General features: G+C 38.7%; 1 protein-coding gene across 3 annotated transcripts in view; it reads right to left on the minus strand.

The window, feature by feature from the left end:
• WASL (WASP like actin nucleation promoting factor) overlaps positions 1-13409 on the minus strand; it is a 42243-nt gene that overhangs the window by 8970 nt on the left and 19864 nt on the right. For 2 of the 3 annotated variants that reach the window (XM_048500238.1, XM_048500237.1), the window contains exons 3-8: positions 12798-12884; positions 11891-11987; positions 7683-7706; positions 4572-4740; positions 1314-1356; positions 79-232 (exon numbers count right to left, since the gene is read on the minus strand). In XM_048500238.1, the coding sequence (XP_048356195.1) occupies positions 79-232; positions 1314-1356; positions 4572-4740; positions 7683-7706; positions 11891-11987; positions 12798-12884 (574 nt within the window). Of the gene's footprint in view, positions 1-78; positions 233-1313; positions 1357-4571; positions 4741-6587; positions 6923-7682; positions 7707-11890; positions 11988-12797; positions 12885-13409 lie in introns of those variants that run through there. The other variant, XM_048500239.1, reaches the window with a different exon arrangement.

The raw sequence follows: 13409 nt of genomic DNA on the forward strand, positions 1-13409 counted from the left end.
CATTGCTTCAGCTTGCTGAAAACGATCAATATTTTGAAACAAAAAAATAAGAAAGCTCAATGAAGAAACAAGGCTCACCTTGTCTGCGTAACTCGTTCTTGACAGCTTCTACTCCTCCGGTTTTTTCAATAAAATCATATATAACCTTGGATGTTTCTTTGTCTTTCAGCTGAGCCTCTGAAATTCCACACATATCAAATAGCTTTTTCAACTCTGGATCCAAGTTGTTAACCTAAGGGGATAGGGTTATTTGCAGTTAAGGATAAGATTATGCCACAGACTAGTATTTTTCCAACAATGATTTTGCCAAATAAGTACAAAGTATGTCAAGGGAGGAGGGCAGAGGACAATTTTTGGTTGTCCCCCCACTACTATGACCTCCTTGATGTCCTTTGGTCTCTTAGGGTACTGTTGTGGGATCACAAATCACTGCAGCACAACAGGGGAGACAAAAAGATCAACATTTATTCACTGTGATTCTGTAGAGAGAGCCAGTGTGGTATAGTGGTTAGGAGCAGTGGACTCTAATCTGGAGAACTGGGTTTGGTTCCCCACTCCTCCACATGAGTGGCACTCTTATCTGGTGAACCAGATTTGTTTCCCCTTATTTACATTCCTGCTGGGTGACTTTGGGCTAGTCACAGTTCATTTAGAAGTCTCCCAGTCCCACCTACCTCACAAGGTGTCTGTTGTGGGAAGTGGAAGGGAAAGAAATTTGTAACCTGTCTTTGAGTCTTCTTACAGAAGAGAAAGGCGGGGTACAAATCCAAACACTCCTCTTCTTCTAGTGCTGCATAAGATCCAAGCTCATTTAATCCACAGTAATGTAACAAATAGCCAGACAATTTCATTTCCAGTGAGAATTCCATTTTTATATAGGAAATATAAGCAGGGTTGTAGTGCAGCTTTAAGGCCGTGTGAACCAAAATGGCAGAGGAGGAAGTGAGGAAGAACCTCCTAGCTGACTAGCATCAGCTGCTTAACATATAACTTTGTTCTCCTCCTGTTTCACTGGTATTTAAGGCATGGGGATGCCCACAGGTTCTATACCTTGGGAGCTGGCAAGAAGATTATTCAAAAGAGAGAAAAACTAGCTTTGCACTCAGAAGCCTCCTCTGCAATTTTCTTTCTTTCCCTCCCTTATTTCTACTGTAAACCTCTTTAGATCCCACTGGGGAGATAAGCAGGATACAAATAAATGGGATGTATGAATTACAAATGCCCATACCACTTGTTCTACAGAAGCAATGACCACACATGAAGCCTCACATGCTAAAATACCAAGTTCTGAGAGGATCACCTGTCACACTTACATCAAAACCTGTATTTGGGTCCCAGCCCACATGCCCAATATGCCTAGAAGAAAACAAAACAAAAATCAAAAGATCTAGTACAGATAATTATGAGGTTAAAGCAACTACATTAAAACATATAGTTTTCAGAACAATTAAATGGCAAGTTGGAACTATTCACCTGATAGAAAGAGAACTGGTTAGGATGAGAAAAAGTAGTGCTTAAGTAGTTCCATAGGATTTTGTAGATGCCATTTGGACAACAGCAATAGATTATAGCTAGTACTGCATCTTAGAAACATCGATAACTAAGGGAATTTAAGAATTGTGAAAACAGACTTCTCGAAGGGTCTAAAAGGCCATTCTGTACTGGGAAAACCCATATTTCATTCTCAAAGGTCTGATAACCATGGAAACAGTCTCTGTGAATAAGGAGCTCAGCTTCTGAACAAGCTGTAATTTTGCTATATGCCAGACACAGCATGAACCGTTTATTTGATTTCTTTCTGCTAGGTGATACACTTCTTATGAAGTCTTTTATCATAAATTAATTCTGAGCTCCATTAGAAATTATAGGTGTTGCCGAATGCATTTAACATTTTAGTGGCACTGTGACAGTGGTTTTCAAGTTTCCCATACACTGGGTAATCTTTCTACACTGATCTGCCTGCCCAAGGGCTCCCATACATCCACAATCAAAGCTTGGTATGGTGCTAGGGATTCTGTGATAAATTCCACCATGAACACTCAGGACAGCAGCCAAACCTTATTGTGATCCTGCGTGAGTGAAGTATGCATTCAGTGCTCCCCTGCAGCCTACAACAATGGTAGAAAAGTAGCTTTTCAAGGAACCTTCTGCCATTATTGACTACTCTTCAAGGAATCACTGATAAGATTCGAAGCAATGCTGGAGTCCTTAAGAATAAGTGAAAAGTCCATATTCTTAAGTTAGCTAGTATGAATAAGACAGACTGCATATAAATAAAAACAATGTAAGGCTTACTCCGTGGAAACAATGAAGCTAAAACAAAACTACTAGCCCAACTTATCAAATGAAAGGAATTTTGATTCTCAAATGCTTATACCCCAAAAATCTTGTTGATTTTCTAAGACGCTACTGGATTTGAATCTAGCTGTTTTACTGTAGACTTTTACAGCTACCCACTGAAACTAGTCTCACTTAGATTTTTATCTATACACACAACCACTTAGGGACTATAAGGTCTACAAGACAATATTAAAAAATTGTTAACTATTATGTATAACTTTCAGTGAAAAATCTGTTTGTGGGTCTTTACAAAAAGTCTGTAACTATCATCTCTGATAGTTACAGTACCTCTCATTTACAGGTAAACAACAGCTATGTAGTTGCCATTGTGGTCACTATTTTCAAAAAAGTCAGCCATGCCTAATGTTTTCATTTCTCACAGACATTGGAAAATTATTCAGTTACCATATATACTCGTGTATAAGTCAACCCGCTTATAAGTCAAGGCACCTAATTTTACCACAAAAAACTGGGAAAACTTATTGACTTGCATATAAGTTGAGAGTGGGAAATGCAGCAGCTACTGATAAATTTCAAAAATAAAAATAAATACCAATTAAATTACATTAATTGAGGCATCAGTAGTTAAATGTTTTTGAATATTTATTTCAAAGAAAAACAGTAAACTAGCTCTGTAAGTGGAAGAGGGTCAACAAGAACAATATGGTATCAACAATAACTTTAAAAGTACAAAAACTTTAGCTTTTTGTAAGGAAGGGTTTTAAACAATGGATCTTACAATAAAAACTGGAATGAATATGCCTGTACACTGACTCAAAACTACCCTGCTTTAAAAAAAATAGTTATATTTTTAAAACTGCACATGGCAGGTGTCATTTTAGAAGGAAAATTCACACAACCTGTCAGGGGAGGAATGTTTATGTTAGCAGTACCAACATTTCAGAGTATCTTTAGGAGACCCTCCTGATGATAGCACCCAGGTTTGGTGGAGTTTGGTTCAGGGGGTCCAAAGTTATGGCCCCTCAAAAGGGTAGCCCCATCTACTATTAGCTCCCATTGGAAACAATGGGGGCACCTCCTTTGGGGGTCCATAACTTTGGACCCCTGAACCAAACTTTACAAAACTTGGCAGGTATCATCAGGAGTGTCATCTGATGATACCCTGAAATTTTGGTGCTGCTAGCCCAAACACTGCGCCCCCTGGCGGCCGACAAAGTAAAAACCCTTAAATATTTTTTAAAATACACCTGACTTGTGTATAAGTCAAGGGGGGCTTTTTCAGCACAAAAAATGTGCTGAAAAACTCAACTTATACATGAGTAGATATGGTATCTACCTTATAACACAGAAAAAAATAGGCCAAAGCAGGTGTTAATTTAATTGTATTGATCTTCCAGTACAAATACATTGTGCTTAAGTAATGACATTCTGCTGCTTCAGTAAATCTGGCACTTTTGTTTCCACAAATTCATTTTCTCACCTTGAAAGTGACCTGGTTTTGCCATTGCAGTCAAGTTAAACCTCTGAGTAGCTGAGAAAGGCACACAATGCAGTATAATACAAAGTTCTACCTTCGCAAAGCAAACTAGAAAAGTTGCTTTGGTTAAAACTTGAATATGCTTGCCTCACCAAAGTTTAACTACTAAAGTAAACATATATTTAACATCATCAAAAACAACTACTTCCTAGCAAACACGGAAAAGGGTACTGGGTTCCTCTATACTAAATATTCACTGAACTACTGTGGCATGAATAATCCTTGAACAGTTGAACAGGTTTTAGCAATTTCTACACCGTCTATTTTTGTACTGCTGAGCACACTAATCTCGTCCCTGGGCCACCAAAATAATCATTCTACATCATTATGTAATAAGATGACACTGCTGAAATCCTACAGTAGATATTGAGCTGTTTCATTTTATAACATCAGCCTAACTGCATTTTGAAAGTCTGTGCAGTTAGCTTTATGGCCACAGCAAGCAAGGAGGCTCCTTTCTGGATTAAGAACCTGCTTTTTTCCCATGGCATCCAGCCAATTAAAAGTCTGAGAACCGATAAAACGAATATGTAGACAGAAGTCCCAAGTTTTCATTTTCACCTGCTTAGTGCACAGTAGTGCACTGGTGATAAAAGCAAAACTAGAAACCTGTACGTAGGGAAACATTATTGTACATTATTCGGTATGATTAAGCCAAGCCTTTAGAACCCACTTATTGCTGAACAGCATGTTCCTACAATGTACATTTTGCACAGAGAGTAAGCATACTTACTGAAAGTTGCTAGGAGTTCCAATATCTGCCTTTGTCAGTCTCTTCTTTTTTGCTTTTCCTTTTTTCTTCTCTTTGGTATAGGGAATATTATTGACTTGGGAGCCATAAAATCTATTGGTGGTGATTTCTGGGTTTTTGATGTCAACAGTTGCCATTGGTAGACTTGGACCTGCAACAATACAAATGCAGATGGTGTGTTGGAGCTGCATTCATTTGGCCTGCCCTGTTATGCTCCTTGGATTCAATTGTTCTCATCTACAGATATTCATTTTTGACAACTCAGAGGTGAGTTTCAAATGGCAAGTAAAAGTTTTAGCTGTATGCTGTGAGCACAGGACTACCATGAGGCATGAAGTAATATATTTTCCTGTTTTTCACACAGGCACACACACATACATGCACATATACACAGAATCCCAAGCCAAAACATGTACAAATTTTAAAGATAACACAGCACTGGATGTTTTTCTGGTTCTGAAGTAACTGGACTCTAACAGTGAAAATCAACTGGGCAGGTTTTAAGTGCTTTTGAGAATAACTCTAAATCTTAATGCTAGGAAGTGAGCTGACTACTCACGTTCTTTATTGAGGCCTACTTCATTTATTCTGCTTTCCTCAGGATTTCTTCACATGAATATATACACGAACCCAATTCTGGGAACCCTCAGAATATCTAACGCTCCTACCATACATGCACACGTTCGTTAATCAATACCAGCAGCTTGTGTTTCCCAAAATATGTACACACTTAAAAAGTTATGACAGTATACATGAACTGGGACTTCAAGTGATAGTTTCAGCTAAGGCAAATGTATTAATTCTACCAGCACCACTTTTACAATTCCATATGTATCAGAAGCTGTAACAGAGTATTGGATTATATGCTTATAGTGTGCTGCTAAGCAAGCCAGCAGCTGCAGTTTGCTCTATGACTGAAAATATACAGAGCAATGTCTGAATAGCATACACACGTGGATTACTACAAGACAGTTGTGTTAGCTAGCATGGGAAGAGTTGTTCTGGAAAACTCCATTAGTTAAAATAACTCAACTTTAGACAGGGGCACAGTAATGATGTTTTGATTAAATTGAAAGGTTCGCTAAACACAAAAATAGTACAATAGGTTTTTCCATAAAACAATAGGCTAAGCATATAATCAGAAGTCCTGTGATCCAACAAAGCTGGTAAAACCAAGCAGGTCTGGTCAATGACTACATAGGAGACCTTACACCTGGAGACTCATTAGGAGAGAAAGGTGGGAAGAAGTACAGAGAAAGAGAGTTTGTAAAACATTACACTGCAACACAAGAAACAGGTCATCTAAATTCCATATCATTTCTAGCTTACAATATTTTGGAGCTTTAGACTTTGCCTATATGAGTACTAAAACTACGTTATTCCTTTCATGCAAGGCCAGTTTAGTAATTATTTTTGTCATTTTGTCAACTGGTCTTTCACATCCATCAAAGTGTTTTGAAGTATTTTCTAATGTACCTCTGCCTTTAATAGTTTAATCTTGTTCCAAGGAAAAACACCCTGTTGTGCTCCCTTTCTCTTTGCACACTTCCAAGGTGGGAGGGAATAACTGGCCTGCAGAAACTTGTTTCAGCAAGCAGAGCACCGGTCACTGAATAGGATATTAAAGCTTGCCTTATTAAGAAATATTTTCCTATAACGTATGTAGATTGGTGAGGTTAGGTTTTTGAACGTTAATTGAAGTTTGCAGCGACGAACATAGTCTACTTTTCTTCAGTGTGTTTGATTGATGTATGGTGATAAAATGGCAAAATACACTAATGGTAACTCCCTAGTGCTTTATATTTAAGAAAATACTCTTTAATATGCAACACACATATGCTTAACATGTCAAAATTGATGCTTGTCTCATAGAAATGTTAATACTTCAGATCTGGTGATCTTTTTGCCCAAGACTACTCCTGCAACCCTTATTCCTAATGCATTTTACTACCCCTAGAGCAGCTGTGCTCATCATAGCTTATGAAAACCCATACTTACCACTAATCTGTAGACAAGCATCATCTGAAAAACTTCCATTTTCTTCCAACACTGCCATGTTTATATCCAGCAAAATTTTCCCCATCATAACACAGGCACCTTCCCCATCAGCTGCTGACAGCTCAATGAGTGAAGATGAAAATGGCCTGTAAAGGTCTTCATTAGGAAGAGCTTGACAATACAGTGGTCCTAAGCATCCACTGATATTGATATCTGGTATCTCTTCGGAAGACTTTCCAGAAAATGCAGTACAAAACATTGTAGCCTTTTTGCAACTTCCGTATATCCTCCAAGTGCTGCCTTTCTACAGGGAGCCTGCTGATGATTAAACCAGACTCTAGCTTCTGAATTAAAGTGCAAATGGTCCACATCATTGTGGGTAAGATTTAAAAAAAACCTAATTCTGATAAATCCCCATTTTCATCCCAACTGTTATGATGAAAGGTCAGCAAAACCACGGCTAACTGATTCACTCTAAAGAGACTTTTCCATTACCAACAAGAATAAAAGACACAAATCCCAGGGAATTACAGGCTAATGCATTTTATATAACCCTTAATGCCAGTTTGTTTAATTCTCCCATTTATTTTACAATGCAACATTAAAACAGTCTTATAGCAAAAAGGTTTTGTTTAATTCAAAGACATCTACCACCCATTTGAAGTATTAAAATACAAGGATAAATAAAAATCTTCCAATAAAGTAGCTGAAAGATGTGTGCTGATTCTGTAGACAGCCTGATGTCGGTAAGTCAAGTGAAGTGATAATCAGCTTTGAAAACCATTCTAAGATCAGCATATGCTAACAGGAAGAAGTTTGTCTAGGATCCTGACATTTGTTCAGCCATGTTGACTTATGTTCATTTTTAGCCCTGCCCTAATGGCCCAGTCTGTGCTTTTCTTATAATAGTTTTACTGCATAGTTTTATTGAGTGGGGCCCTACAGCTAGTAATCATAAACACTCACACAGTGAAATACAAATAAGGTCATAAACAGTGAGGCTCTTTAGAAATGAGCTGTTAACGCTAGGAATTAAGTGAAAATATTTAAAGAGAAAAGCAGTAGATGGTTTATAGTTTACAAGGAAAATCTTACCATTTGGTAGATCTCTCCTTTTCTCTGTTAAAAAGAAAAAAATATTTCATTTAAGCATTAAGTTGAACATTAAAAACATTTCTCAGGGTGTCTCCCCCCCCCCGCCCCGAAATTTGTTATTATTAAGCAAATGTAGGTCACATTTCAAACTGCTGCAATAAAGTTGAGTTAGCCCCCCCCCCCCCATTTTCATTTTAACAACAAATGGTCAGTGGATGACCTAAAATCTTCCAAGTAATCTCCCAGCAGGACTATGATTGTTCAAGTAATACACAAGCTTACAGAGCCAGGCTCTCAAAGCAAAGTGCAATTCAGTGTGCTACACCAAGAGCGAATTTATTATTAAGGATGATTTCTTGAAAGCCATCCTTGGTTTCAAAAAGGTCAAGAGATCCAGAACACTTTCCTAATCAGTTTCTCCCTCTGTCTTACACATGCTCTTTGTCTTTCAAGAAGCTCTCTTGCACACAGAGGGATGACTCCTACAATTATGTGAACATCTTCTGCTCACGTTTTTTGCCTCCAGCAGCATTTTGTGTGCCCTGAAAAGCCTCTGATGAGCATTAAGACCCTCTTCAGTGGTGTGTGGGGGACGAAAGAGAAGAAGAGATGCCAAGAAAGTATAATAAGGCAAAATAATCTTTTTCCACTCAAGAAAGCAGCAGAGCAACCCTATTCCCAATTCTTCCTACTGTACCACCCACACTCGGGAAAATGCTTCCATAAATGCCTTCCATTCTCAGATGGTAAGATCCAACCCACCATGCTTATGCCATTCCAGACCAAAAAGAGAAAGAAAAATAGCAGAGAGCAGAAATAAATTCTGCTAGGGTTTTAGAGTTATGTTTCTAGAGTCACCATCATCCATAATTGGGGGTTTTGATAGTTAACAGAGACATTTTCTCAAAAGCAAAGAATGGAAGGTAAAAATGAATACATTTTTGAATGGAAAATAAAAGTACACTATGTTCCCTAACTTTTAAATATTTAACCAAGTTCAAATTTTAAATTTAAAACTAATAGTACTAACTCAACAAAGTAATAATAGCAGAAAGAAATGCTGAATATGCATGTACAACTACACAAATATTGTTGTGTGGATTGTGCATAAAAACAACACACCTTGCTCCACATATATGCTTTATAGGAAATATATAGGTCATATGTATTTCCTCCAGCCAAAATTATGTATATAGGAATATTATACAGATATGTATCTTTTCAATATAAAATAATTTATTTAAAACAAATGTCCAATTCTATTTGGACAAAACAAACTTTAGGATATCTATGACATTTAATGGGATTTTAAAAACCTAAAACTAATCTGTACATTTTCTACTTCTCTGCCAAACCACTAGCAAAAGTATCTTTCAAGCTATAGAAAATGAAACAATCATGTTTATATATTAAACTAGTAGAAAGTTTGACTCCACACAACTTTCATTTCAATCTGGCAACTATATATTTTAATATTAATTTTACTAGCCAAAGACCTCTGTGTCAGAAGGATATCAGATGTTTCCTATTTTGACGTTTGAAATGAAATCCTATTTTGACGTTTGAACCATTAAATTTATAAACATATTAGTTAACCATAAATTCTATAGCAAGAATTGCTTCCAATGCTATTACTACAGAATTAGAGTGCCATCTGGTGGTTGAGAAAGTTTCTGTTCAACAATGTACAGGTACAATGCACATTGAAACCAAAATCAAGCCACTAACGTGTGAGCTAGGATCCTCAAAAAACTATCTGCATTTGCAGAACAAGCACTACTGGGTCACCAGCACATTTACATTTCAGTATGGTAGATATAAATCACTGGAAAGGAAACCAGCAGGTAGTCTAATTTACTGATACCGAAGTACAGAGGGCCCTCTCCTCTAAAGGGTACTCCAAAGTCACATGCAAGAACAGCTTCCAAAATAAGGACTCCCACACTTAAAATAAATGTTATAGTTTGATCAATAGGAATAAGCAGGAGACAGGACAACAATACTAAAAGCTGGAGCAACAAAAATAAGCTTCATCCACTTTATTTCAACTGAAAACTGATTAAATCATTCTAACCACCTACTATTCTTCCGTCCCATAAAATTACTGTCAAACTTTTAGCTGTAACTTGGGTTGATTCCCCACTTCAAAAATGAAACTAGATACAAACCAATTTGGTAAGATTCAGGATATTTTGAGCACGGTTTCATGGTCCCCACTGCAGCTTCTGCCCCCAGAAATGCAGCAGCCACGCAGGAGTCCCCACTGTCGGCAGATGAAACGCGCGATCCGCTCAGGGGCTCTCCTGATTGGCTGCTGCGTTGTGCTGGGGCGGGAATTTTTTTAACTTTCAAACTGACGGATCCACGTCTCTGCGAGCATGTGCAGTATGACCCTACGGGGGAACGGGGGAACAGGCGACTAAAACAAAGCCCCTTTTCCATGTGCCTTTGAGTATTAGTTTTGAAGCGAATGCAAGGTAGACACAAACACACTCCCCCACCCCCTCCCCACAACTACAAAAAGGTTACAGAGTCCAGAGGTTGGTATTTATGCCTGAAATCATGAATATGGCGCAGAAGGGACTGGACTTGCTCCAGCATTTTAAGGGGCTCAAATAAAATGAAAACAACTTGTCCGTGGCTGGGCTTGAACTAGCAACCTCTTGCCCAGCAGCCCAATGCTCAATCCAACAGTGCCATAGAGACACTGCTGGGCTTAAGGCTGGGGGGGGGGAATGCAAATCTTAAGTCTCCCTACACAAAGTAGAAAAAAAACGAGGGAAGCGTGCCCCTCGTGTATTAGATCTTTAAGTGGATGCAAGCTTTACTGCTTCCTTTTGTTGCTACGTATGTCTTTAGTCAGAAAACTGCCCCCCACATTGCCTCAGATCCACATGGATCTCTGGTCCGTGAAATTTTTTTTTTTAAAGGGGCTTGCATCGCGCAAGACGCTACACAGCCCACTGTGTCCCTGATTGGACGGGGAGGCTCCATCGTCACTTCGCATAGGGTGCGGGGTAGTTCGAATTTGGATTCACCCCCCCCCCCAACTTCCCCACCTCTCCAGATTGCCCACATATTTTTTGAAAAGGTCTACTTTGTTCCAGGTTCTAAAATAACACGTGGCTGGGGGGGGCGGGGGGGAGGCAGGGCACCAGAAACGGGATGAATGTGTGTGGGGAGTTCTGCTGGGAAGTTCTGCTGGAAACCTGGATATTTTGAGTGACGAGCACACATCTAATCGTGAGTGGGGAATCGACCTTGGTAAGGAGAAACTTTTGATTGCTGCTCATGTTGAAAAACACATTTATAAATATCCCAAACAAAAACAATAGTGTGTAATTAATGAATTTAACATATTTTATTTTGCACATATAAATACAAGCCCAGTCACTTATTAGAATTTGGGCATGCAGGCACCAAAAGAACACAGCTCTTTTCCAATGAAACACAACTGAATGTCACGTTGCTTGATACTTATTGAGCATTCTCACCAACAGTATACATTGAACCCTATTTGTATGAAATTCTCTTGACTTTAACTGTAATTGCTAAGTATAAACTGGTTGTGGTGGATTTTCCGGGCTGTGTGGCCATGGTCTGGTGGATCTTGTTCCTAACGTTTTGCCTGCATCTGTGGCTGGCATCTTCAGAGGTGTTTCACAGAGGGAAGTGTGTAACAGACTTCCCTCTGTGAACAGTGTGCAACAGACTTCCCTCTGTGAAACACTTCTGAAGATGCCAGCCACAGGTGAAGGTGAAACGTTAGGAGCAAGATCCACCAGACCACGGCCACACAGCCTGGAAAACCCACCACAGCCAGTTGAATCCGGCCGTGAAAGCCTTTGACAATACGCTAAGTATAAAGTTTGTGAATAAGGGATTCCCTACAGTGTCCATCTCGGACTTATTTCCTGGATACATCATGTTGTGAATACACTGAAAAGTTCCATGGCAAGCCATCTGTACTAGATTAATAACCCAGTTATTGTACAGAAGCTAAGAGGTAAAAATGTCTAACTTATCATTCTTTTGGACACACATCATATTTTTAATGTTTAGAAATTATTCTTTTCTGCCTCCAAGTTTTAGCTTCAAATAACTACATTTAAAATTAAATATGAGTGATCAATTAAGTCCTGGATGTTTATTTCTGGGCACTGTTTCACATTATACACAAAGAAATATTACAAAAACTGTACTTTTACCAGATTTTCGTTGGCGTCGTCCAAGTAAGTCTGTTATTGTCTTCTGGAATTTTTTAGCTTCTTCTTCATTAGCAAAATTAAGACCCACCTGACAGGTCTGAAAAACAACCATTTCTCAGTGATTATTAATTTTCTAGTCAGTTGCAAACAAGCACTCACATTCTGTGTAATCTCAGCCAAGTGTGAGCCCCTGTGCACACTACATTTTGCCTCAGCCTGAGTCAGGGTTTTCCTTCGCTGATTCATTTTCCACACAACCATGTGAAAGCTCTGGGAAACTTAGTTGTCCAAGAGCTCCAGGGGAAAACTTGGACCAGGACTGAAGTGAAACTCATACCATATTCACTTCTGAAATGGTCTTTGTGAGTGTTTGCATGGGATTTATTTTTTGCCTTGTTGTAGGGTTTACTGTGCACTGAATACCACATGCACAGCTCCACAATGGAGAAAAAAAAAGGCCAACTTCCCCTTCTTACACCTCCAGGTGCAGTTTTGGCTTAGGAAAATGGCATGGGGGGTGGTGGTGTTACATTTCTCTTCTGCCAGTGCTGTTGTCCCTGGTCCAGGTCAGCCCGGCAGATGCAACTTCCCTGCAGTTGCAACCTGATCCCACATGTATTATGTAGCATGGCCTTCAAGTAAACTTCATAGCTGTGAGTTTTCATTAAATTTTCAAATATAAATAATCAAGAAAAACATCTGAAACTGTTCGAGGTCTTATGTTATTTCATCTGTGCAACAAAAATGGGAGGTTTTTGCACACACCAGCACAGTGGACAAACTCTGGAAGCATCAATGTAAATGTATCAAATGAAATAGGTGACTTGATAATCTATGGTCAACTTCATGGGAAAGCCCAAGTTTTTAAAAAGAAGATTTATGTATGGAAGAAATATAGAGCACTTACATCTCCAGCAAAGGTATGAAAATATGCTCTAGGACTATTATATACAAAATTATTATACAATTCTTGCTCCCATAATTGTTTTCCATCCTGAAAGAAAAAGAAATACAGACACTGAAACTGTGAAGTAGTGACCACAAATCAGCAAAAATGTTACCCGTGCACCTCAGAGATTCCTGGACTAGTCAACAGTCTCTGTTTGGAAATCAAAAGAGCACCATTATCTTGAGGACAAAGACCTGCATTTCTCCCTGATAACTTACACTATGCAGCTGTTATATAATTGGTTTGAAAGTGATCCACACTGGATAACCACACAAGTTCTACACAGATTCCTCCTATCCAAACATTAATTGTTCCTAACTATTTCATTTTGAAAAAGAGAATGGCCATGATCCAACAATGGTGCATCTGTAGTGGGAGACATACACATAATTGTTCTCATAACTGAAGTTTTACTTCCTGTCTTTACTGTGGCAGTTCTTACTGCCTAAGAGATAAGACATTTTTTAAGCTACACAGCAGCTTGTTTTCCAGCAGCAATAACTTCAACCACAAAAGTCAGGAAGTAGAGGTCAGCATGTTATTCTCTCTTTTTGCATCCAGAAGCTTTTT

Source organism: Sphaerodactylus townsendi, linkage group LG06 (assembly GCF_021028975.2).
Source record: "Sphaerodactylus townsendi isolate TG3544 linkage group LG06, MPM_Stown_v2.3, whole genome shotgun sequence".
Lineage (NCBI taxonomy): Eukaryota > Metazoa > Chordata > Lepidosauria > Squamata > Sphaerodactylidae > Sphaerodactylus > Sphaerodactylus townsendi.